The sequence below is a fragment of the Thamnophis elegans genome, chromosome 1 (assembly GCF_009769535.1).
Source record: "Thamnophis elegans isolate rThaEle1 chromosome 1, rThaEle1.pri, whole genome shotgun sequence".
In the NCBI taxonomy this organism is placed as follows: domain Eukaryota; kingdom Metazoa; phylum Chordata; class Lepidosauria; order Squamata; family Colubridae; genus Thamnophis; species Thamnophis elegans.
In genome coordinates, this window is record NC_045541.1 from 79,695,991 (window position 1) to 79,722,731 (window position 26,741).

A 26,741-nucleotide genomic window follows, 5' to 3' on the forward strand; every position below is an offset into this window, starting at 1 on the left:
GATTTGATGAACCGGTTCTACCGAATAGGTGCGAACTGGTAGGAACCCACCTCTGATTATTGTTTACCTTTATAGTGCAATACGGAGGACAAAACTGGAACTGAGGTGGTAATTCTGTGTGGGATTTCCACACAGGGAAATTATAGTCTTTTTTGGAGCTAAACAAGACCTCTACTGCACACCTAACTCAGTATCAAAAGAAAATTTAAAAATACCATAAACATGAATGATAAAAAGATTCGTATTATTAATAATTCCCCTGCACAGTTGCTCTAGATCAAGAAAAATGATGCTCTAGGTCACGGGTGTCAAACTCACTGCATCACATTGCTGCCACGTGATGTTTCACGATGTTTTTCTCCTTGGCGGAGCTGGGATGGGCATGGCCTGTGTGTGACGTAGCCAGTCCGTGGGCCATCAGTTTGACACTCCTGCTCTAGATCAAGAAAAACCCAGTGCATGCCAAATGAATGAAGGCACCTTTTGAACTCCCTCTTCAACACTTTATTACAGTTACAAAGAGATAATCAAGGATGATAACCTGATACAGGCAACTTCTCCCAATAAAGGGCTTTCTTTTCTTCCTAATTCTCTTTTTTCTCTTTTTTCAAATATATTCTTTTGACTAGATGGCTCTATAATCTGCATGCCTCTTTCCCTGGAGGGTACAGTATGTCCTTTATATCTTTTGGTTGCTGCTTTTACATCTTTGCCTAACCTGTATCTGTCTTCCTCTAAGGTGCTCACTTCCAGGGTATATGTTGTCTAACCTTACATTTGTCTAGTCTTAACTCACAACTATTAAAGCTCTATTAAGTGTATTAATCTTTTTATCTTTGCTTCTTGTTCCATTATGTCTCCTCCCTCTTCCCCCCCCATCAGAAGAAGCCCAGGAAGAAGGTATGTGAGAGCTTCTATATCTCTTTCTCTTCCTTTTTTTAGAAGAGTGCTTGTTTGTTTATAAAAGAAGCCTGAAATAATAGAAGAAAAGGCACACGAGGAAAGGGACAGGGAAAAGTATGCATGAGAATCAAAGATCATTCATGATGTGATTTTCAGTCTCCAAATGTTCTCTTAGCGCCATTGCTCTGCAAGAAGAGAGGAGTGTGTTTGTGTGTCTGTGTGTGAGGGTGTGTGGGGGTGTGTGGGGGGGGGGAAGCAAACACATTTCAGGGCAGTGTATTGCAAAGGCATGGGGTATTTGGTGTAAAGGCTGGATATTTTCCCCCTCAATCTGATGAGGTGAAAGAATCCAGAATATCCCTTTGAATGTTGTTTTTCAAAAGTTGATACACCGAGAACTTACCCAAAACCACCTCACTTGGATAGTAGGCTTCCTCAATGACATTCTCTTAGGAATTAGCATTTGAGAAACCTATATTAGTGTATAAACTGAACAATTGAATTATGGAAACTTGTTTTGAGCCTTGATTACCAAATATGCATTTTTTTTACTTCACCTTTTCTTCCTATCCAAGTAAAAGAGCCAAATAGTCAACATTTCAGATCACCATATGCATACGCCTTGTTTTATCTGTTCGACAATATTTTAATTATTCTAAATCCTCTCCCTTTAATTTCATGTTCCTCACACAATTAAAAGCATTTTAATTTCATGCTTCTTGTTTTCCACCCTGTGGAAGTGGGTTACTAATAAAAAAATATGGGTTACTAATCAAATAAGCAAATACTGTACAATAATATTGTTTTCTTCATTGTTTCTCTCTTTATTTTTAACAATGCTCCTCACCTGAAGAAGCTCAAGAAGAAGGTATGTGTTGATGCTGCTCAGTCCTCAGCATTTAAAGGGAGATAATAGGAAACTATTACGGAAGATGGGAGGATGTGATTAAATGTAGTATCCATACTAATTAAATGAAAAGGAAATAGAAGTAGCTGTAATTTTCATAAAGCATAACTTCCCTACTTATTGTTTATGGATCTGCTGGATTATAACTCCTATCCAAACTCTGTGACCAGTGGACTTGTTGGCTAGTGAGGACAGGAGAGAAGGTCACTTTCATTCAGTGACTGATTTTATGATATTTCAGCTAAAGCATATCTGGAATTAAAGAAATGACATTCTGGATCAATTAGTTAGATAAATACAGCTTTAGATGGTCCTTCCTTTGAACAAACAGTTTTTGCAATTGATTTATATGGCTGCTAATTACAATATAACAGATGTTCAAGAAATAGAGGAAGGAAAATGCTAATGAAACAATGATAAACTGGGGTTTTAAATTCTTCTTTTTCTTTCCGTGCATGACAGCTTTCATTTATGTATTCATAGTTGAAAATTATATTGCCAGAATGAGCTTTTGAGATGTATCAGGTATATAAGTAGCTGCTTTCTGGAAGTCCTATGTGGATTTCTGGCAAAGTGTAGTTCAAAGCATGAGCTTGTGAACTGATCTAGATGGCCAAGTTATCTTGCTTGCAACAACTTGGTAGTCTATATGTTTCTGAAAAAAAAATATGAAGGAAGAATGTACCATACACCAGGTTCAACATTATGCAAAGACATAATATGGGTTGGCTGCTTATAACTTAGTGTATTGTGTGAATTCAGGCATTGTGCTTTGTAATCTTGAACAGATTTTTTTTTTGAAGTTTTGCTAGCCCAGCCAGTTGTTTAACTAATCATAGTTAAACAAACTACGATTTTGCACGAGATTTGAATCTATTACAGATAAGAGATTTGAAAAAGGTAGTAAATGGATTCCTGTTGTACCTTTTTCAATTTATCTTCTTATTAAATTGGCCCTGCATTTTTCATGTGGCTGAAACATCTGTGCTTTTAAAGCTACCTGTTTACATACATACATACATACATACATACATGCATGCATGCATGCATGCATACATGCATGCATACATGCATACATATGTAAAGTCTGGTGTTTGCAACTCTAATTCAAGTTTTAGTAGAAGGAGGAGTTATTCTCTGTGTGGACTCTTGCTTCTTCCTGGGTTACTTGTAGATTGCCTTCATTTTGCCATGTGTCTCGGCAATCCCACAAATACCCACATAGAAGAATCTAGAACAATAATCACTTTCAAAACGGCCATAGGGACTGGACAATTAAAGCCCCACCCTTTTTATCATGACTTAAGCATAAAAAAGTGATGAGATTTTGATCACCCACCTGTGCCTATCATTTGAAAGTCAGTGGTGCTCACTGCAGATACCTCGTCTTCAGACATGTAGATGATGGTATGTTTTGCAGATAAGGAATATTTGTATCAATATTTCTGCTAGAAACAATACTGTGATGGCCTGATGGCATAAGAGATCTTAGGATTCTAGGAACTTCATTATTTTCACCTTCTTCTTTTGTTGTGATGATTCAAGAAGTGATCCCTTGAAGCTGGTCTACAGCAAGAAATGAAAACTAATATCTCATCCCTAGAATTTTCAAACAATAAGACCAATTCCAGATAGGTAACGTGTTAGTGTGATAGAGCAAATGTAACAAAATTCTCATCACATTGTGTGATTAAGTGTCTGGAAACTTAATGAAGGAAGAGATAAAGAGCAACTGCTCCTGGTTCTGGCTTTGCACATGCAACAAAAAACAGAAATTGTTCCAGAAACATGCTGATCTTTTCCTTTGGTGTCATTGTGTGTCACTAGTATAAGCTAAATTCATATCCTATGACTCTTTGTATTCTTTGAGAGAAAATATGTAAGTGTATGTGTGTGAAGGGAATAGTATAAACCATGGCTGTAAAATACCCAGACCGCAGGCCAGATGTGTCACGTACTGGCCATGCCCACGCCCAGTTTAGCAAAGGGGGAAAAAGTCCTGATACATCATGTGACGCTGCCATGACGGTGCGAGTTTGACACCCCTGGTATAAATTAAACACTTTGTGTAGATAGATAGATGATAGATAGATAGATAGATAGATAGATAGATAGATAGATAGATAGATGATAGATAGATAGATAGATAGATAGATAGATAGATAGATAGATAGATAGATAGATAGATAGATGATAGATAGATAGATAGATGAGCTAGATGTGCTCCTCATAAATTAACCCAATACCTGAAAGACCTAGCTGTGTCCTTCAAAGCTACCTGTATTTACTGGTCTTCAAATCTTCTGCAAGTTTTGATATTTATGTTTTTCTAACGTAACATTTGCATGTTCTGCATTCTAGTAAAGCATTTGCTAATATGCATACTATAATTCCATGTTTTAAGATTTAACTGCATTACCCTTTCTATAATAAGCCATTGTCTTTCTCAATACTATCGTAAAATACTTTATGGCTGTTGCATTTTTCCCCTTTTCTAATATTCTTATTTTCTATTGTCTCAATTTTATTTCATCCATGATACTTCCCATCTGGTGAAGTTCATGAACCAGGTATGTGATTTGACTTCTGAATTCTTCTCTTTCCATTTCGTATTGGTGTGTGCAGAAATGTGAAGTTGATGGAAGAGAACAGGAGAACAACACATTACCTTAACAACTTATTTCTTCCTTAACTATTTCTGTTGACTTATAAATTGTGCAATTACCATGTGCAAGGACATGCAGTCTTGTCATTAGCATGTAAAAAGTTGTTATATAAACTTTTTATATACATAAAAAGTTTATATAACAATTTTGGGATATAAAATTATTGACAGTACTTTTTAGCCCAGAATTGTTAGGGGAAAATTCTAGAACTGGAAAAGTGAAATATTTTTGGGCATGGCTCACATCCTTTTCAGAAACTTTTCTGAAACTGATCTAGAGATGGTTTACCATGTGTGAATTGCATAGTTTAGTGCAATAGTGTTACAGTTATATTTTATAAATTTAAGTCCTTAACTCAATACAGACCTTACTAGGTCATCTAGTGAGTTCTATGTACAATTAAAAACTTCAACCTAAATTTGGACTAGCCTCTGTCTTTAATCTCAAAATATTTCACAGGATTGTATTTAATAAAATGAAGAAAGGCTCCCATTTATTCCAACACTAAATAATTGTGATATTATAACAATTATTATAACAATAAGAAGCAAGAATAAAATCTTTGTGAATAGTTGTTTCATGTAAATATTGGACAATTATGTGAATTGTGGCATCTAGGATTATAATTCTATACATGTTATCTCAGAATAAATAACACTGAATTCCTGATGACTTATAAAAGTCATTGTTAATTGACAACATGAGTCATTTGCATGGTTCTCCACCCTCTGTTCTGTTCACCTATGCTTTCCCTGCTTTTTTCATTCACATTTGATTCCCCATTAATTTTTTCACACATTATTGGTTTTCCTTCTGTTTTTTTAAACATACTTATGAGTTAAGAATTTCAACCTTGGCTTGCAGAAGTTTAAGGTTATTGTAACAACCCTTTTTTTTTCTTTTTTCTTTTTTCTTCCTTTTTTCTCTATTGCCACCTGTGCTTCATCTGAACCAACTATGTGGCATGAACTTCTGAATTCCACCAATTGTTTTAAATAGAAATGTGTGGAATTCAAAGGTGAAGCAAGGAAATGGAAAATAACTCTTTCTTGGTCTTAGTTATTCTCCCAGAAGATCCTTGATTTGACAATAATGCTGTTTAACATACATTACATATAGGAAGAAAGGGTATAGAATAGGAAGCTTCCCAGAACCTTGAGGGCAAAATGACATAGAATTGCGAAGAATGTTGTAGAATTAGTGAGGGATTGATCTCTCTTTAAACAACATCAACCTGCCCCAACTCAGTGTCTTCCGGGTGTGTTGAGGCTACAAGCTCCACAAGTCCTAATCACCTAAGGCAAGAGTTTTGGCTTTTGGAAAAATATGATTTCTCTTAATGTATGCTGAAAAGGGCAGAGGAACTGACATGGTAGCCATAAAAGCTTATATTGCATAAAAAGTTTATATATTCATAAAGGACTATTCCTTGTGAATGTTTTATTACAAAACCACTATTTATGTTTTAAAACTAGATCCTAGCTTTATGTGGTCCTGCAGAAATGAATTTTGCAGGGTTTTTTCTTCTGGAATTGGAGCAAGATTCTCTTATTGGTCATAAATATTGTAACATTTACAGAAGAATCTTTATTTCCATTTATAAGGGAAATATTTGCTAAATAACCATAGCAAGGGCTTTCATTCTTTGTTGCTAAAAAGATAATCATAATCAGCCCTAATATTATATGCACAGTTCTGTGAATAACTTTTTAAAAAAAATGAAAACTATGACACTCTAAGCAACACCTTATTCTGGAGAATTAATGCATTCTTAACATAAACATAGTCTAGGATGGTTTGGGAGTAAGATAGTTGCTGAACCTCTATCAATTATTGGGAGAGGGTGTTGTTCCATGTGGAGGGGCATTTATGTTGTGTTATTTTGGACATTTTTTAAAATGTAAAATCTAATTGGGCAGCTTCTAAATGAATAAAACTATACCATCTAACCGGAGAAAAATAAACACAAAAAATAATGTTTATTTCTGATCCTCTTGTTTTCATGGAAATAATTCTCTCTGAGCACTTTTGATATTACTGTGCTTTAGCAAAGTAGCATTAATTCTATGGCTTGGCAAATTCACTATTATGGATTCCCTATTTGGCTGCCTTTACATGGTCTATTAACTTTCTTCACCAATGACTACTGATTTTGCTTACTACTTTCTTTCCCTCTTTTCAAACTCAAAGTTCAAAGACGCTCAGATTAACATGTCACTCTTGTTTTTGTTCTCTTGCGGTTTGTTACATCTTGATCCATGATACTTCTTACCTGATGAAGTTCATGAGCCAGGTATGTGACACAACTTCCAATTCCTCCTATTCTCTAATATGTACATAATATACATTTGTGTGAATGGGATATTGAAAGAGAAGAAACAAGATCAACGAGTACTATTAACCCACTATCACAAACAAGTATGTTTTTGCTTTATTGGTCCATACTGATAGCTGCATTAACCTGCCATTACAGTTTTTTTCAAATTTTCACAGCTTCCAGAAATGCCTGTGAACCTTTTATTTTTTTTCTTCCATTCTACCCATTAATCAGCCATTCTGCCCATTAGGCATACATATGTTTATATTTTTATACTTTTTCCTTCTTTGCTTCACATCACTATTCTTTTCACCATGATGCTTCTGACAGAAGTGTGGGAAGAAGGTATGTACTGTCCATTCAATCGACTTTATTTTATCTCTTCCTTATTTTCTCTAAGGTGGCACCAACAGTGTTCAACAATAATCCCAATGACATGAGGATAAGTTGGACGATGTTAAAATATTGAGTTTTTCTTAGGAGATTGTTCTAGAATGTTCTGCAAGCACACAACAAGAGTCCCACATTTGACAATGTCTTTAAAGTGCCTTCAATTCTTCAGAAACAAAGCAAAGTTGAAATATGTTGACATGAAATTTTAAAATGTCATAACATAAAAAAGAGCTTCATTGGTATGATAGAAGGGATTTTTGACAGGCCTTTCTTTTGGTAAAAGATAAGGCTAACTCTCTCTATGTAGCCTTGAAAAACTACCTTCCCAACCTGCAAAACTGCTGTTAAGTCTGTTTGCATTGTATAACAGTAGGATTAGCTTCACATCCAACCAACATAACCCCTAAACTGTCCTACTAACTATTTTTTAGAGTACATGTCCTCCTGACATAGCCTTCATCTTGTCCCCAACTCATTATGGAGGCAACTTACTTTCATTTTTGGTTGTTTTGGAAATAAGTATTTCCCCCTTTTTCTTTGCCTTGCCATATAGACATTCTACAAAGCCTCTGATGAGGTTGATGTGGTTCCATTTTCAGCTATTGTAGGCACTCCTCCTTCTGACTGAAAGGTGTGCGCACCTGTGACAAAGAACTATAGTATAAGAGAGAAAGTATGCCTGAATAGAATACGTCTGTATATGTGGGAAAAACATTGAGGAATCATTACTTACAATATGGACTGCATCTATATTCCTAGCAGTGAATTCAGCCTGTAGGCTGAACTGTGTTCTCCTGTCATGATCTAGTGAGAGTGATGTTTCTTGAATGAGTTGTTTGTTTGATTACAACTAGATCTAAACCAAGTGATAGCCCAGGAAGATCTGTGTTTACAATTGGCTTTCCTCCTTCTATTCAAGTCAAACTTTGAATGGCTTTGGGTTGTTGTTTTTTTTAATTTGTAGGCAGCCCATTACAAATTCTTTAATATGTACGTGCAAAATACGTTACTCTCATTTCAATTGATCAGTTTAAATCTTAGGATCTATAAATTACCAGCCAAATGCTGGGCTACAATTCCCAGAGTTCTCAGATGTATTGGTCTACAGTGCTTAAACTCCTAGCAAACATGGTCTTTATTCCCTTTATCTTTAGGTTATGGTTCAAGATATCTAGATGGTACCAGGTTAAGCCTGTCAACTAATATTTACAGGAGGACATTTTGTCCTCAGATGTGATGCCCCAGACTATGAGTTCATTTAGCTTTTATTTTAAAAACATATGTAAATGTATATATGCCTTGGATATAGTACATCCTTCTTGTAACTAATACAGGTTTTTTTTTTTCATTCAACTTTGAATCTTTACTCATCATAATATCAGAAACTGGACCAAATCATTACAGCTACAACCCAGCCTCTAATATTTTCAGTTTGTTAGGAATATGCTTTCTTGTAAACCAAGCTTTCACAAATATACAGTGACTATTAGTAAATCCCAATAGATGAAAAAGAGCTCTCATTCACGTCCAAAATACATATAATATATATTAAATTCATCCACCATCCACAATCCAACTGTAATTGCATGGGAGTATTGAACCCTTCCTTCACCTGCTATCATCCTCCTCTTTTAACAACCCCATAATCCCTTGTGGGGTGGAGTCTGGGCAACTGAATGGAGCTGAGTTTACTGGCTGGATGCGCTTCCTGATGCCTGTGTGGAGGGGTTTTTTTTAGCAGATATATTCTCAGTGTGACCAGAGAGAGAAATATCTGCCTCTACGTAGGATCGAACTCACAGCCTCCTGATTATGAGGCAAGAGTTCCACTTCTCGGCCACTGTACCACTCCCTTCCTTCAGTTGCTATGGCCTGAAAAAAATAGTACCTTTAAAAATATTTCCCCTGGAAGAAAATCCTTAATGACATTTCCCAGTAGATAATCAGACCAGGAAATCAACTTCACAGGAAGGTCAAACTACATTTATTGACATGAGCTACAATAAAAGAATTTTTCAACTCTCATTGTGCTGGCCCCTTTCTTATACCCCAGTGAGTTGAGGAGGCATCTGCCTGAGCTGCTTCCAAATGTTGTTCTGGACATAAAACATATTTCAAGCCCTTTGGTCTGCAGGCCGCTGGTGGACCACATCGGACAGCGCTGGCTCTTCAGCTTAGAAACGGAGATGAGCACCGCCCCTAGAGCCGGAAACAACTAGCCTGCAAGTGCAGGGGAACCTTTACCTTTTACCTTATGTATTTACAATCATTGCAGGGTCATGTGATCTCTATTTGCCACCTTCCCAGCTGGCTTCCAACAAGCAATGGGAAGCCAGATTCACTTAATAACCATATGATTTACTTAAGAACTGGAGTGATTCACTTAACAATTGTGGCAAAAATGGTAAAATCGGGCATAACCGGGTTAACAACTGCCTTGCTCAGCAACATAAATTCTGTTCTCAATTCTGGTATTAAGTAGAAGACTACCTGTATTTAGCATTTGTTCATAGTCTGACATTTTCATTTTGCTGCTACTGAGTTTTTCTAAAGTTAAGCTGTCCTAGTAGAAAGTTATAAACGACACTATGGATGAATAATAGCTGTTTTTGCTGATGGGTTTTTCTGCTTTCTACATTTATTTATTATTTATTTATTATTTATTATCAAAATTTATATGCCGCCCAATCCTGAAGGACTCCGGGCTGCTTACAAAAAAAAGAGAGAGAGAAAAAGACAGTTTAAAATCACACCACATACATTCATTCTAATCGGGGCTGGACCTCAACAATGAGGTTAACAAACCCAGGCCTGCCGGAACAGCCAGCCATTTCAGATTCAGAAGGGAGAAATTAAGACTTCTTTACATTTACTCTTTCTTTTAAAAGCTCTTGTGCTTATCTTCCACTTTTTTCTTTTCTCCTTTTTAAGGATGGGGCTTTATCTTTTGGCAGGATTTGTGTAGAAATTACAGTATGCCTCTGAATATTTATATATAAGAAAGTGACAGATTAAAAAATAAAAAAGGACATCAGAGGAAAGGAATCTTTATTTGTATGTTTTATCCAGTTTCTTCAAAAATAAATATCCGAACCTAAATTGAATTAGAATTAACTTTTTCTCTTTTTTGTTTTAGTGTTATTTTATATTCTGGAAGTATATAAATAATTGTTCTATTCCTGAAGCAAATAAACCAAATGCTTTTTAAAAAAACAAATGTTCATGGAAAACTTCTTAAAAGTCAAACAGCTACTTAAGCAAGAGCATTATACAATATATAATTTAGCATAAATTTAGTACCAATAGAAGGGAATATATGTAGCTCAGAGTTAAACCGTGGAGTTCTCATTGTTCTCAGAGCTTAGTTGTTGTTTGGAGATATTTTACCCAACTAGAGAATATCATTATCTAAACATCACTTAGACTTATATACCGCTTCATAGTGCTTTTACACTATGACAGAGTCAACCTATTCCCCCCAACTATCTGGGTCCTCATTTTACCAACCTCGGAAGGATGGAAGGATGAGTCAACCTTGAGCTGGTGTGAGATTTGAACTGCCGAACTGCAGCTAGCAGTCAGCTGAAGTAGCCTGTAACCACTGTGCCACCTCAGCTCTTAGCTAGATGGACAATGAAATGTTTCCAAGTAACAACTAAGCTCAGAAAACACCAAGAACTCTATATGAATGTAGTAGGAATGTAAGATGTAACAAGATTAAAAAAAACAACATGATGGGATATGGGAGTTTGGTTAAAAAGAAAAAAAAAAGCATGAATATGTCAGAATTGTATGAAAGTTTTTTCCTCCTAAGTAAAATTAGTTTGTCAAAGAATATTCCTTTATGATATGTCAAAAGTGTAATTCATATATTTAATTTCATAAACCTATGTTTTGGTTTTAGCAAACAAAATAGAATTTATTCTGTTTTTGTTTCTTGTTTTCATCTTTTGTTCCCTGCTTACTTCCTGCTTTGCTCTATTTAGAGAAGAAACCCAGAGCACCAGTACCACAGTAAGTTTAGGACATGTTTAATGGAGAAATATTATAGCCATTCTTGACTTTGGTTTTAAATGATTATGGTTCGTGTATTGGAAATAAGGATAGCCAGTTAGCTATTTGGTGTCTTTCACATTTAGTTAGTTATATTTATCTTTAATTTCCACATTTTTATACTTCATTTTAAGATGAAATGTAAAGATCTTTTTTGAATAAAAAAAGTTTTTACAATTAGATGTACATATGGTCCATCCAATAATACACATAGAACTAATATTCTGTGAGATTCTCAGTCATCCAGGTCATGGATGTCCCAAAGGTGCTTTTTTTGAAGAGGAAACTGGACTTTCTTGTTTTTTCTTGTGAAGATATTTTGCTTCTCATTCAAGAAGCTTCTTCAGCTCTGGCAGGATAGTGGGGAATGGAAGGATTTATATTTCTTGCAGACAGCTGGTAATCTGCATCCTTTTAAGGCAGGGTTAGGATTAGAGTACTCCCTAGACTTGCCTTTCTCTGCCCGAGACTATGGATCTCCCCAGCCCTGCCTGAGCCACCACAGGTGCCCCTGACATGGGTGACATTGAGCTGGCCATGCCCCCCCCAGCCGTGCCCCCCCTCCAAGGTCAAACACATGGATATGTTGTGACGGTTGTCCTTAACCTCAGACTTGCAGATGTTTTGTGACTATAAATTCCAGAAAACACAGCTGTTAATTCTGTTTGATTGGAGATTATGGAATTGCAATCTCCATAATCTAGAAGGCACCAGATTGGGGAAGACTAATTTGGAGACTGATTGCATAATTTTTTCTCTAATGTTTTGAAGAGCGATATGAGAAAAACAACAAGTTATTCGGTAAAGTAGGACGTCACACAAAAAGTACAGAGGTTCATTCACTTTTTCCACTACATATTAATTAAATGAGAGATATACAACATCTTCGTCCAGATTCATTTCTAGACAACGAATGCTTTCAACAGACCAAAAAAATCCAATTTAATCATCATTATTACATTTACACTTTTAGAACTTGTCAAGCTATTTCTGACGCTTTTCTATCTAATAGAATTGGAATGGATAATTTGTAAAATTAATGTTTTGTACTGGAGGAAAAATGTGGTTGTTGCTAGACAGTGCATCAAAGCCATTAACGGTTTTGAATTCAACTTTCCAAATCCTGCACTATTTTCTCAAATAGTATTTGGGCAGATTTATTTGTTAAATTGTGATGCAAGCAAATCTTTCAAAACATGTCTCTTCCCTTTACTTCTGAAATATTTTTTTTTCTTATGTGTTTTTCTTCTTTCTCTTAACATCAACAAAGGTTGACTGCACCTAAGATCCCAGAGGGCGAAAAAGTAGACTTTGATGTGAGTATTGCTTGTTCTTCCAGGGAATCGCTTGTCTTGCTAGTCTAGATTTTGGACAAGAAAGTGGTTTTCATCACAGTGTAAAAATCATTTCTGGATAAGTTCCGTAACTATGAGAAGAGAGAACTGATGTAACTGATTGAAGTTTCAGTCAATGGGGTTATGTAAACTTTTTCTGTGGGGGGGGGGGGGAATCTATGCCATCCCAATGATTATGCATGGTGTCATTGAACCTTGGTTCCTCTCCTTTCTTTCCCCAGGATATTCAGAAGAAGAGGCAGAACAAAGACTTGATTGAGCTTCAAGCCTTAATTGATAATCACTTTGAAAACCGGAAAAAAGAAGAAGAAGATATAATGGCTCTTAAAGAGAGAATTGTAAGTTTTCCTCAAGTAGTCAACTATTGTAAGGTCTTCAGCCTGAGCATAGAGCATGAATTAAATTAAATGTTAAGGGAGCCAATTATATTTTTTGGTGAACATAAGTTGCATGTAAGAATTTTTATGAGTAGTCATATTTTCTTCTAAGTGTCTATATGCCCATTCATACAGCTTGAAAATATAATATATAATTCTTACACAAATGGTGTTAGTTGTCATTTAGGACCTAAGAAAAGTAATCCTTTTGGTGCAGACTTGATTTCATTGAGGGCCGCATCAGGGTTGTGTTTGACCTTAGGGGGGATGTGGCTGGGGTGGGCATGGCCAGCTCAACTTCACTCACTTCAGGGGTACCTGTGGGGCTCGGGTGGGGCTCGGGAGATCCATTGTCTCCAGCAGAGGAAGGAGAGACTAGGGAGCCATACCCTTGTCCTTCAGACAAGCTTTGCCGTCTCATCTCAGACCACATAGAGGATCCCCGGATGGGGGTGCAGGATGTCCAGAGCCCTAGGCAGCAGTGGGCAAATGCTCAGTTCTGCCTTCAAGCTCCCACAACCCAGCCCAGTCCCGCTTCCCTGAGGCAGTGCCCAGCTGTGCTTACCTCTTTGAGGCTGTTGCTGCTGTGCTCACTCTCCTTGGCCAGGTTGCTCATGGTGTGTGTGGGCTTGACTCCCTCTTCTTTGTAGCAACCCCTGAGATATTGGAACACTGCTATCATATCACTCCTTGTCCTTCTTTTCATTAAACTAGACATACCCAGTTCCTGCAATCGATCTTCATATGTTTTAGCCTCCAGTCCCCTAATCATCTTTGTTGCTCTTCTCTGCACTCTTTCTAGAGTCTCATCTTAATACTGTTCACTATTTAATTTCAACTGTTCCTTCTCAGGAACATTTTTCAAAGTGTTTCGTTCTAACCAAGTTGCTCCCCTTTCTCTGCAATGCATAGGAAAAACGTAGAGCTGAGAGGGCTGAGCAGCAAAGAATCCGAGCTGAGAAAGAAAAGGAGCGTCAGGCCAGACTTGCTGTGAGTTTATCTACAAGCTTTCGTCATTGGTATCTCAATCGTTCTCCTCAATGTAAAATGATCTGTTAAGAGTTATGACGATTACTTTTGGTTTTATCTCACCCCCTTCCCCCAAAAGTATGTCCCAGACCCAAATTCTCTGTTCTGCCTTTGTGAGTCCCAGGTATGAACCAGTGTTTGTTCCTACTATCTGTTTCACAGGAGGAAAAGGCAAAGAGAGAGGAAGACGATGCCAAGAGGAGGGCTGAAGATGATTTGAAGAAGAAGAAAGCCCTCTCCTCTATGGGTGCCACATACAGCAGCTATTTGGCGAAGGTAAAATCTACGGATGGGCAGAGAAAGCCAGAACGTGATCAAGAATGAGCATCACTCATCTGAAAATTATCCAAGGATTTCTTGGAATTCTTTAATTTTAAAGTGGCAAAAACTTTTTCAAGAAGAGAGAAATTCCCCACAGGAAGGAACTGCTAGTGTCTATTTTACGCCCCCCTTCTCTCTCTCTCTCCCTCTCTCTCTCTCTCTCTCTCTCTCTCTCTCTCACTCTCTCTCTCTCTCACTCTCCTTCCCCCTCTTCCTCTCCCTCTCCGCTAGAGAGATAGAGTCTCACAACTTCCCTTTAGCTTTGATCTAATGGTTCTTCAGCCCTGAGGGATAAGTCTTATGGCTTCTAGAGCATTTCCTGCAATGAATCAGAAAGAAATGTAAAATAGGCTTGCTGGCAAATTCTCAGAAACAATTATTTTAGTAGTAACCTGATGGCATCTGAATATACCAGATTACAATCCAGGCACTATGTTTAGTGCAATGATGAAAGATGATATGAATTGTGATCAAGCACTTTTACAATTGAGGATTACTGTTCTCCTGGCAGGTTTTCATGTTCTTCATTAATTTCTTCTATGGGATGCATCTGGTGATTATTTGTTTATTTATATTCCATAAATATATCCAACACACCTTCCTCCTCCTATTTTCCCCACAACAACAACCCTTTGAGGTGAACTGGGATCTGAGAGAGTGACTGGCCCCAGGACATCTAGCTGATTTTCATGACTAAGACTGTTGCTTTCTAGCCTGGTGCCTCAGCCACTAGATCAAACAGGCTTTTTAATAATCTTTAAACTCGTTCTGCACAGGCTGATCAAAAGAGAGGAAAGAAACAAACTGCAAGGGAACTGAAGAAGAAAATTTTGGCAGAGAGACGCAAACCTCTGAATATTGATCACCTTAGTGAAGACAAACTGAGGTAAAAAAAAATTATCCCCATCTCCCTCACTACCTCTTGTACTATGCTACATACAAGACTGAGCTTGTGCTGACATTTATTTTAGTACTTTTTGTGGTATTAAAAATAGGAGGTGATATTTAAGAAAACAACATTTGTTATTATTCAGATAATTATTTAATCCTGATAAATTTTATCAAATTTGATTTAACATTAATATATATTAAACTTCAATGGGTAATGTAAAAATAATACATATAGTAAGAAAAAGAATAAATTAAATTATAACTTCTGCCTCCAGTTGCAACATTAGTAAATTAGTTTAAAAAATAAAAAAATATGAAAAAATGTATTGATAAAATGTTAAGCATATAGAGATAGATAGATAGATAGATAGATAGATAGATAGATAGATAGATAGATAGATGATAGATAGGTGGGTGGGTGGGTGGATGGATGGATAGATGTAAGATAGATAGATAGATAGATGGGTGGGTGGGTGGGTGGGTGGGTGGGTGGATAGATAGATTATTGATAGATAGATAGATAGATAGATAGATAGATAGATAGATAGATAGATAGATAGATAGATAGATCTCACAAAGGCATATGAAATAATTCTGAATAAGATTAGCAGTTATGAAAGCAGGGAATAAGAACAAATAAAGAAGTATTTCAAAGTAAACAATAAGATTCCTCCAAGTGTCTGTATTGGGTCCAAGATACTTCTGGTTTTTTTCCATTAAGTATCCAGAGATAGGGTAAGTAATGAAGTGGTCAGGCTCTCTATTGATATTTAGTTGTTCAAATAATTCCTCACAAGGAAAAGTTACATGGGGGATTGATGAAATACACAAACTAGAATTGTTCAGTTGTATTGGACTTTATTTGAATAGTCTCCCAACCAGTTTAACCATTAATTTAAGAAACATTGAGCTTATGTCAATATGTCTCTTTTCAGTTGCTAATTGTTTGAGTTGTATATCATTCTTTGTTATATCTCTACTTTTTCACAAATAAATAGGGAGAAAGCCAAAGAATTGTGGGACTCGCTGTATGCGCTGGAGACGGAAAAATATGAATATTTAGAGAAGATCAAGAGGCAAAGATATGATGTGAGTAGAAAAAGAGATCTTGGCTTTGGTTTTTATTTTTTATTTTCAGGGTGAAATCAGTTATATTCTAAGGGAGACCTATGCTGAAAACCATAGAAGACCATTAAAGCCCATAAACTATTTTGAATGTTTATCAACAAAATTCACTTTTTCATTCCAGAGTGATGACTTCGCAATTGTACACCTAGGGTGGATTTCTGCCTTCTACTTAAAATATGTCCTATGCCTGAAAATATTATGAAATAACATTGTCATTTTAATTAATATGCCCATCTTTCTTTGTGAAGCATCTTCCAAAACCAGATGGCTTATTCATGATGTTAAACCCCATCACAGCCAAGCCAAGCAGGGGAGCCAACAATCTGTGTAACTCCTAGGGCCTAGGCAGTGTCAGCACTGCACTGAAATACCTATGAGACTAATAATGAACCCATTTCTGATGTCCTCAGCCTCTATTAATTCTCCAGCCTTATCTTCATGTGAATTTATGCAGGCAGAAAAGCCAGCACCATTCTCTTCTGTTGTCTGGAGAATGCTACAAGATAATCACCATTTAAAAAAAAAAAAGAGTATAGATTATATCTTCTTCATATTGTGTGGAAGAAAATACTTCAAGTTTGTCTACAAACTGTGAGCATGGTTATAATCACTCTACCTATGTTTTAATTCTGTTATTGTAGATAGAGCCAAATAATTTGCCATATTTAATTGCTCGTACTATATGCTTTACACTCTGCAGTACCTGGAGGGACACACACAAAAAATGAGTTTAGGAATAAACGGAGAACTGTTATTTCTCTGCCGTACTTGGAATTTGATTTTAGAAATAGGGAAGCATAAGGCAACCCTCTTACACCAGTTGCCTGCTTTTATGTTGAGATAATCCTTTGTAATACACTCACAAAACAAAGAGAGAGTTCTAACAGTGTTAAAAGGTGAATGCTTGTCTGTTACTGAGTACCTATTGCAAAAAAAACCCTCAATTTGTTAAGAACCCAAAGCCAATAATGATCTTAATCTTTCTTAGATTGTATCACTACGTTGCAGGGTGGAGGCACTGTCCAAGTTGTAAGTACAATGAGTTCACCCAGGTGATATAAGCAGCAAAAGATTTTTACATGCATGAGCCTCCTGCATGTTGGGAGTCTGTAAACTCTAAATTTGCATAGATAAACGTCAGGCTGGCATTCAATTCCTGGCTTACAAAACAAGAAATAGCCACATTTCTTCCTCTCTTTTTTTCTCGTCAACCTTTACTGCATTAATTCAGAAGTAGCTGAATAGAGATTTAATGTTGTATTCTGTAGATCAGCCTTTCTCAGCCTGATGTGTTGGGTTTCAGCTCCTACAATCCAGGAAGCATAGTCAAAGATAGTAGAGGGCAGCAGCTGGGAAAGATTGTGGCCGGTCATCCAAATCAGCGTTTCTCAACTTTAGCACGCATGCACACATTTGGGCATGCAAGGATGATACAATAGCAGAGTTGGAAGGGACCTTGGAAATCTTCTAGTCCAACTCCCTGCCTAGGCAGGAAACCCTACACCATTTCAGACAAATGGCTATCCAACATCTTCTTAGGACTTCCAGTGTTGGGGCATTCACAACTTCTGGAGGCAAGCTGTTCCACTGATTAATTGTTCTAACTGTCAGGAAATTTCTCCTCAGTTCTAAGTTGCTTCTCTTCTTGATTAGTTTCCACCCATTGCTTCTTGTTCTACCCTCAGGTGCCTTGGAGAATAGTTTGACTCCCTCTTCTTTGTGGCAACCCCTGAGATATTGGAACACTGCTATCATGTCTCCCCTAGTCCTTCTTTTCATTAAACTAGACATATCCAGTTTAAGATGTATAGATTTCAACTCCCAGAATTCCCTAGCTAAAGTTGGAAAACGTTGTTCTAAATGAATGCAGGACAATGGGAATAAAAAGTTATACCAGCAGAAAAATCTCTCCATCCAATGGTTATCTTAGTTTACTGCTTCATAGAATGACTGTAGTGTCATAAAAATCATTTATATAGCTCAAGAGTTGGGAGGGAGGGATAAAAAACACCAGTAATAATAAGCAAACAGACATTTTCAAGGTAATTATTTCTCTACCATCAGAGCAAATTATTGATGGTAATTGCCCACATGTCCAAAAAAGAAAAGAAAAATGAAATAAAAAAGACTGTATCAAAGCTGCTTTTTTTTTCTTCAAAAGCCAACTGAACTGTTTGGTGTTTTTTTGAGGAAGAAGAAGAAAATTTGCTTCTCATCCAATGATGAAGCTTCTTGGATGAGAAGCAAAATATTTTCTTCTTCCTCAAGGAAAAGAAATGGTCCAATTGCCTTTTGAAGAAAAAAGGTCACTTGGGTGACCGAGAATCTCCCCAGACATTTATAAAAATCCAGGTAGGAAAGATTAGCTAGGAGCTCAATGCACCCTTTGTTTGCTTATATTTATACAAAAACCACACCAGAGAATAGGTGAGAGCCAGAAGACAAATCAGAGGCAGGTCTTTTCAGATTTGTCTTGCAAATTTAACGAAATCTGTTGGGTTATGTCAAAGATACGGAAGTGGCACCAGAAGTCTGACAATTGAGTAAATTAGCTGCAGATTATTGGAGCAGGCATCAAAGAAGCAACCAGAGAAAACTGAATTGGGAGATGGAACTTGATTCTGAGCCACCAAGGCAACATCTATGGTTCTTTAAAAAAAAAAAAGAATTGTACAATTAAAGGGAAAATTGCTGTTACCCATAAGAACAGTTGAGCTATACATGGACAGCAAGGAAATTTCATAAGAAAGCAAAATAAAGGAAGGACTGTTTTTAGAGCCATTTCTTGTCCAACTTTGTTAGCCAGGAAGCTAAGTGCCATGCCTATTGTTTATCTTACTTCACACGTAGAAAAGAAGGTAAGTCATAAGCACCAATGCTAGTCTGGTAAACAATGTTCCTTAATCAAACCCCTGGTTAAGAGGCAGACTCAGTATCAGTGCTCTCAGTTCCAAAAGGCACGTGTTTGAAATCTACAAGTAAGCAAGTAAGTATATCGGATAGCTGAGTTTTCCTTTTTCATGTTGTCCCGTTGCTTCCATGTTGGAGTCTCTTGTTTCTGCTTGTCATGGAAGAAAGTCCAGCCCTGTGAACCCAAAGTGATGAACAAGACAAGAATCTTGTTTTGAATATTGTAAATTTACAGTACAGGAAATTGTATTGCTGCAAAATAATGTTAGAACTGTTTAGAAGAAAAAAAATAATGCTTAACTGGCCAGCTGTCTCTTAAGACTAAAGTAGTATGTTTATCGCATAGCGAACAAAGTAATGGAAATATTAAGGATGATGCTGTCAATAATGATAACAAAATATTTTTTTCCTATCCTCTTTATTTCCTTGAGTCAGAAATTATATTTTGATTTCTATTATAATTGAAACGTTTTCACAACATAAAATTGCAACTGCCCCAAACCTAGAAAATGGTTTTTAAATTTTCAGCATACTTCCTAGTCTTTCTGGAATATTTTCTCTTTTGCTCTTTGGAAAGTCTCACGTTGATTTGTGAAATAACAGGATCACTTTTAAATAGGAAATGTCTGTTCACAGCTGTAATAACCCAAATTTGGTTTTTTTAAAAATTGGCCAACCTTTATACTCACAGAATTCTAAGAACTGATTTTCTTTAGTTTCTTTCCTTTGTCTAATGATGATTAAAATCACAAGCATAGAATTAAGTCAGTCATAAAAATGTTTTTTTCAGCTAGGCATTCACCCAAATGAATTCCTCTTGATTATTATGATTCACCCAAATGAATTAGTCTTGATTATTATGATGACAGGAGTGAAAAACATAAAAAAATAATTGTGCTGATATGATAGCAAATGAAGTTTTAAATAATTTATCCAGTGGCATCTTATAGGTTTTTTTAGAGTTATTTGGCCACTATTGTGCCAAAATAATAATGAGATAAGTTATATCTATGATGGTTGGTGATGCTATGAAGACACTTTAAATCATGACTGAGGGCATAGCTTTATTTAGAAGGATTACTTCTTCAAATATTGCTGACAGCTTTTCTATTTTGATTTATGCATAGGAAAATTTCTATTGCTGGAGCAGATTTTGGGAATCTTCTTAATTTAATAGTAACCATCAATTCCCATTTCATATTCTTTACTTCTCACACCTTATTTTTCTTTCATTTTATCTGAAGATGCTTTCATCATTTCAGTATAGCACTTCCCAAGAATTCTACATTTCTTCAGTATTAACTTCAGGAATGAATTACTGCTGAGCAAATGTTTTCATTGTTTTACTTCTAGTTTTAGAACCTTTCTACAGCTAGCCCTTCATCAATTAAACAAATCAATATTCTTGACCACTATCTATACTCTATATACATTTCAGCAACAATTGTTTTTATTATGGCTAGCTAATCTAAATCAGAATGTTTTCAAACTCTCAGTTTTCAAAGAGTGAAGTTTTTCTCCCTTTATTTTGGAAAAAGAAGAAACCAAATTCAAATGAATAAATATCAGGAGAGTGTTAAAAGAAAGCCAACTCAAAGAAAATTGAGTGAGCTTGGAAAAATAACATACAGCCATGGATGTATGGACATACTTCCTGTACAATAGGATACATCTATACAATAGATGTATTGAGGTGAACAGAAAGTTGTATTTGGCTTTCATGTTTTACAACTTGATCACACTAGGTAAGAAATGGTGTTTTTTTTTGGAGATGTCCTATGTTAACTAGAGCTGTGCAAATTATTGACTTATAAAATGTACTTTAACGCGCACACACACACAAACACACACATACCACACACACACACACACACTTCATTGGGGACTTTTGTTCCTGTCACCATTTATGTTTTGAAAATGCTAAATTTTCAACCTCTTTGTTTCTTTTTTCATTCTCAACTCACCCCCTTCCCTGCCCCTCCTCCAAAAGATTAGGATTCTACCTAGGCAGTTCTTCCTGGCAGGGGCAGGACTCTAACAGAAAATAATTGTAATGGCAAAGAGTGGCATGCCCTTTTTACTCTGCTCTTTCCACATAGTGGCATCTCTTCTAATGTGCATACATAGTATAGCTCAGTGATAATAGACTGAGCTGCAATGCTAAGAGAGCCCAGTGTAGGATAGACCTTGCAGCCCGTGGGCCAAGTGCATCACACACTGGCCATGCCCATGCCTTGTGATATGTCACATGATGGTGCCGTGATAATGCAAGTTTGACACCGCTTGATATAGCTAGTTAAAGCTTTAGCTTTCTCAAAATACTCAGGCCTCAATAACACCTTCCACTTTCCATTGATGTTTTTTTCCCCATGCAGTTTAGCTTGAAACTGTTAATTCTTTTAGAAAACTTTGCCAAAACCAGGTAGCTAGCAGAGATGGGAGGCTGAATGGACTGATAGATCTCACACACGTTTTTGTTAGCCACTAGGCAGGAGGTATAAACAATAATGCACGTAATTAGGAGGATGAGTTTGCAATACATGCTTTCAGAAACCTGACTTTCTGATATAAAAAGGCAGAGATAATCTGTACTCCCCAATTCAACACTTCAAGAAGGACAAATATATTAATGATCCTTGCCAGTTATTTAAACATTTGAGTTTAATTCAAATTACTGATAAAGTACATCACCAAACCTTCTATATTTTGTAAAAGTATAAAAGATGAAAAACAACTTAAGTACTTTGAACCTCAGTGTAGACATGCCCAGGAAAGGTGCTATATACTAGCTGGGAAAAAAAACTGGGGGAAATCCATAATTGTCTTGGAGAAGAATGAGGGGCTCCCAGTTTCTGAAGAGGTGTAAGATTTTTGTATGCCCCCTTTTTACATTCCTCATGTTGCCTTGTCTGTAGACATTTCCTGCCTATTTATGCTTTGCAGTCAAAATTTTTCTGCTCTGTTTTGCTGAATAAATTCTTTCAGTTTTCACTTCATTGGTGTGCATATTACTCTTGAGTCCGCCAACCTCCTGACCATATCTTACTGAGGCGAAACAGCTGGTAAATCCCTCTCTCCCTGATGGAAAGCGGGTCATTTTTAAAAACTTAGTCATATTTGTTTGCAGATTACCACCTTCAGAAATCGGATTGATCAGGCCCAGAAACAGTGAGTACCCCGATTACTTTTCCAGTCTGAAGACTGGAATATCCATCTGTTTGCAGTAGTCACTTCAGTCTTCTTCCATCTATTTCTTATTGGAAGGGAATGAAGTGGAAAAGCACAGCTGCTAAAGCCCACTCTTTTCTTTCCTTTAAAAAATACTTAGGTGAAACTGAAATGAATCCATAATCCTCCCCCAAAATAACCCTCTTTTTCCCCAACAATCTTGGTGAGGCTCACCTGCCAATATACTACTCTTTGTGTTGGCATGGAAAGCATACTTTCCTAGATTGTAAGGAACAGGATTTAATAACACTAATATTCAATATTTGCCACTGCCACATGGACATCATGTGGCATGGCATGCCCAATGGTTCTTTTGATGCATCATATAATCTTATCTCCCTTCATCTAATTCAAATTATTCCCTGCTTGTTTTGTTCCATAGTTTCATTACTGCATGTGTCAATTTAGAAACCTAATGCTTTAGACACAAAGGCAGTGGCAGCGCGAAACAATAATAAAAGGGCTGAGAGGGGATAATTACTGTATGAGGGGGCATGTACTCTCAAAATTCCTCTTCTCATACAAGGAAGAAAAACCAGTGCATTGATATGCCTGGCTCTATAAAATGCATATGTCTAGATGTTTTGCTTATTTGTATCATATTATGTACATCATTCAATGAATGGTGCTTTGGGCTCATTTATCGCTCTTAATTGGCCCTTTTAATTCATAAAAAATATAATCCTTATTTCAGAACTGGAGGCAATTCAGATAAATCTGCTATTTTAAAAGCAGTAGGGAATGCTGAAGGTTATTTAGGATGATGTGCCATTCTTTAGAAGACAAAACATAAAAAGAATACTGAATAAGAACTGAGCATGCTTGTGTTGGACCATAGTCTACACAACAATTCTAAGGGGGTTGTTAAAGATTATGAGCTTCTTTAGATGAGCAGGCTGCAAAATCTTACAAAGAAATAATAAAAGGAAAAGAGACTAACAGAAAGAAGGTATACCAATTTTTTGTCAACTGCATCAATAAGATATTTTTATAATTGATACTTGCGGACATTACTGGAAGATACGTCAGCACATAAATATAAGTTTCTAGTCCAAATGTCTATTATCATCAGATGACACCCAACAGCCATGTGTCTCTGAGGACAAAGGCTGTTTTAGGGGAGAAAAAGGCCTATGTTAAATGACAGGTAAAGTATTTGCTTGTTGTGTGTACAAATTGTGATGTCATTGACATGTTCCCATACGTGAAACTACCACTGAGAAAAATCACCGCTGTTATCATGTAAGCTGTAAAGATATTCCTTTTATTGTTATCTCTCATGTTCTATGGAAGAATTCATATTGGAAGTGTCCAAATAGCAAGTAATCTAAACTGCAGTTCCATCAAACACCTAGCTACTAATCCAAGTTAACTTGTTGTGTAACTTATAGTACCATCTAAGGATACATAGCATGCCAATAATAGCATTGCAGCTGCAATTTGTTACCGGGGCAAGTGTGGTGTTCTGAACTAAACTAATGTACTCATCTGGAACTTAATAGTGCATAACTGAGCTAAGAATTAAGGTAAGTTTTGCATGTTTCAGACATTGTTTCTTTTGCATGCAAAATAAAACAATTTGAAATCTTGTCAAGAGTAGCACAATTTAAACATGAGTTTTTCCACCTGTCTTTAGAAGATGTTTTTTACCTTGATGAAGTTTAAAGGAAGTTGTACTACTCCAAAAAAATAATGCTTTGTGGACCATGATTTATCAGAAATTCTGAATGTATGATGTTTCCACTCTGCATCTGGTTTTTATTAGTATTTAAAGTCAAATTTGGGTAACTTCTGGATTTTGGGTGATGACTGTTAAGGAGACAATGCAATCACTTTGTGGTTGTTCAGACCAAATTGAAAGGTTGGCAGCGGCTAAATGAACAGTAAATTATACCACTTACTAGTTTTAATACACACCCATAATTGCATCTAAAGTTCAAAGATAGTTCTGCTATTAAATTATGGGGCTTTACATTTCTGACAAATTTGGCTAGAACTCAGGCAACTTTTGTCTTTTTAAAACAACAACATGTTGACTGTCACCTTGACAATCTAGCTAGCTCCAGGAGCCAGACCTAAACATATTGCCAGCAGCTATTCCTTGATTAAGAAATGAGAAAAATAGATCTGATAAGAGTAAAACACAGGGGCATTTCATCTGCTTTAATGTTACATTTTAATGAAATGATAAGCTTGTTGCTAAAAAGGCAAGATCAAGAACAGGTAAGGGTATCTATTGCAGCAGCAGGTCACGTTTTTATCCTGTTTGTATTACAGCAGCAAGAAGGCTGGAGCCAAGGGCAAAGTTGGAGGACGCTGGAAGTAAAGATCTGGAAGATCCCTGCAGGAAGATTCATCAATGGTGGCATGGCCAAACATCACTGGCTCATCTTCCCTATTTAGCTACCAATTCCTCTCTCTTGCCTGAACAAAACCATAGTTGCAACATCAGCCTGGATTGCCTACTGCTTATTTTTAGGGTGCCCACAAGAACCTCAGCTCTGAATGACGACAAGTCCCTGCTGATACCTGTTGTCTCATGTGTATTTTTTCCTAATTCCAGCCGTACACTGCCACATAGATTGCAGTGTATGAATCTTTTGGTTTTGTAAATAAAGCGTAGTCAATAATACACTTCAGATCTGCAACTCCTGTCTAGCCATTCTTTTTTTCCATTATAGTGATTCATTTACCAAACCCTGGAATTTATTGGCCTTGTCAATAAAATCTGGCAAAGGACCACTGAAGTAAATAAATGTATCCTAGTTTACATCCACCAATGACTGTAAGCTATTTATGTATAACTTAAATGTTGATCTTATGCATGCTTATTCAAAAGTGAACTCCATTGGCTTATGAAGAACTCAGAAAACTCAGAAAATTGCACTCAGAAAACCAAAGCATCCCAATTGAAAAAACAAGATAATAAGAGTGGTGGTTGTGGTGGAATCCACAATACATATATCCAAACTAAATCATTTCTTTCTTTTTTTTCTTCCTCCGAATTACATGGTTTTTCTTTTGTTTTGTTTGAATCCTGGTGACTATCCTTCCAATTTTCTTGGCAAGGTTTGGTCAGAAGTGGTTTGCCACTTCCTTCTTCCTCGGGCTGAGAGAAAATGACTGGCCCAAGTTCAAAAGCTGGTTATGTCCCTAAGGCAGGTTCACACTCTCCCTGTTTTTAGCCTGTGGCAACCAAATTGGCTCTCAAAACTCAAGGCTTTAGTTATTTACCATGCATACTTTTAAGTCCTTATTAGCTTGACCACCTTGAATCTCTAGATCAGCTGTCCATGATCTTTGTGGCTTGGCAGCCCGACATGGCAAGGGAGGGGGACAACGGAACCCGGCCGCATGAGTGGTAGGCCAACATTTGTGCATATCTCAACTTGTGCACGTTGAGATGCGTGTGCATGTTCCTGCCCTGCCGCTCATGCAAATTGAGCTTGTGCATGAATGCCAGCCCACCACTAGTGGGGCCCACTTCCAAATAGGCCATAGTCCACTTGTGGGCTTGGGTACCCCTGCTCTAGAGGAAAGGGGGGAAACCTGCACACTGTGGTTTTTCATTACATAGATTTGTTCATGGATTTTCCCTAGACATCTGGTTTTACAGCGTTCTGGAAATAACTGCAGAAGAAGGCTATGGTCCTAAAATGTATTGTTTGTTATTCTTAGGGCAATATGGACACTGATCACCATCTTCATCCTCTTTTAAGGCAGTCTAAAGTAATGATTGCCATATAGTACCATCTTGTAATGGAATCCCACAGCTGGCATTGAAGAATTTATTTTGAGCTACTTTTTGTGCAGTTTGATAAGGAACTTCCAGGTTGTATTAAGAAAGGCACCTGCTCTCTTTATTTATCGTAATTAATAATTTTATATGCTGATCATTCACCTTTTTCTTACACCTCAATAGCCAAAATCCATAGCTCTTTCATTTTTTTGCTATTTCTACACAACATATGCATGTATTGAAATGATAAGAATTCTAGATGTGAATACATCTTAGATTTCTGTACTGACAGTACAGTTTGGAAGTTTTACTTTCAATCTCTTTCCTAATAATCTTTGCTGATTCCTTATTTGAGCAACTATTCTCTAAAGAACTATTTGCTCACACAAAAGGCAAATTCTTAAACTTAGTGAAGCAACCTTTGCTTCAGCTTTTCACAATACATCCACAAAGAATTATGATGTTGACAGCATCTAACAGAGTTCCTTAACATATCCCTGGGACAGGGAATTTCCTTATTCCTC

At 36.7% G+C, this 26,741-nt stretch overlaps 1 protein-coding gene across 1 annotated transcript in view; it reads left to right on the forward strand.

Annotated features, from left to right (window-relative positions):
- Positions 1 to 25,128, forward strand: part of TNNT3 (troponin T3, fast skeletal type) — a 32,614-nt gene extending 7,486 nt beyond the window's left edge. Inside the window, exons 3-12 of the mRNA XM_032212809.1 lie at positions 6,758 to 6,769; positions 11,173 to 11,200; positions 12,510 to 12,555; positions 12,816 to 12,932; positions 13,884 to 13,961; positions 14,163 to 14,276; positions 15,098 to 15,207; positions 16,211 to 16,301; positions 17,329 to 17,369; positions 24,756 to 25,128. Coding sequence (XP_032068700.1) covers positions 6,758 to 6,769; positions 11,173 to 11,200; positions 12,510 to 12,555; positions 12,816 to 12,932; positions 13,884 to 13,961; positions 14,163 to 14,276; positions 15,098 to 15,207; positions 16,211 to 16,301; positions 17,329 to 17,369; positions 24,756 to 24,804 — 686 coding nt within the window. The 3' untranslated portion in view covers positions 24,805 to 25,128. The remainder of the gene's footprint in view (positions 1 to 6,757; positions 6,770 to 11,172; positions 11,201 to 12,509; positions 12,556 to 12,815; positions 12,933 to 13,883; positions 13,962 to 14,162; positions 14,277 to 15,097; positions 15,208 to 16,210; positions 16,302 to 17,328; positions 17,370 to 24,755) is intronic.
- Positions 25,129 to 26,741: the final 1,613 nt, after the last annotated feature.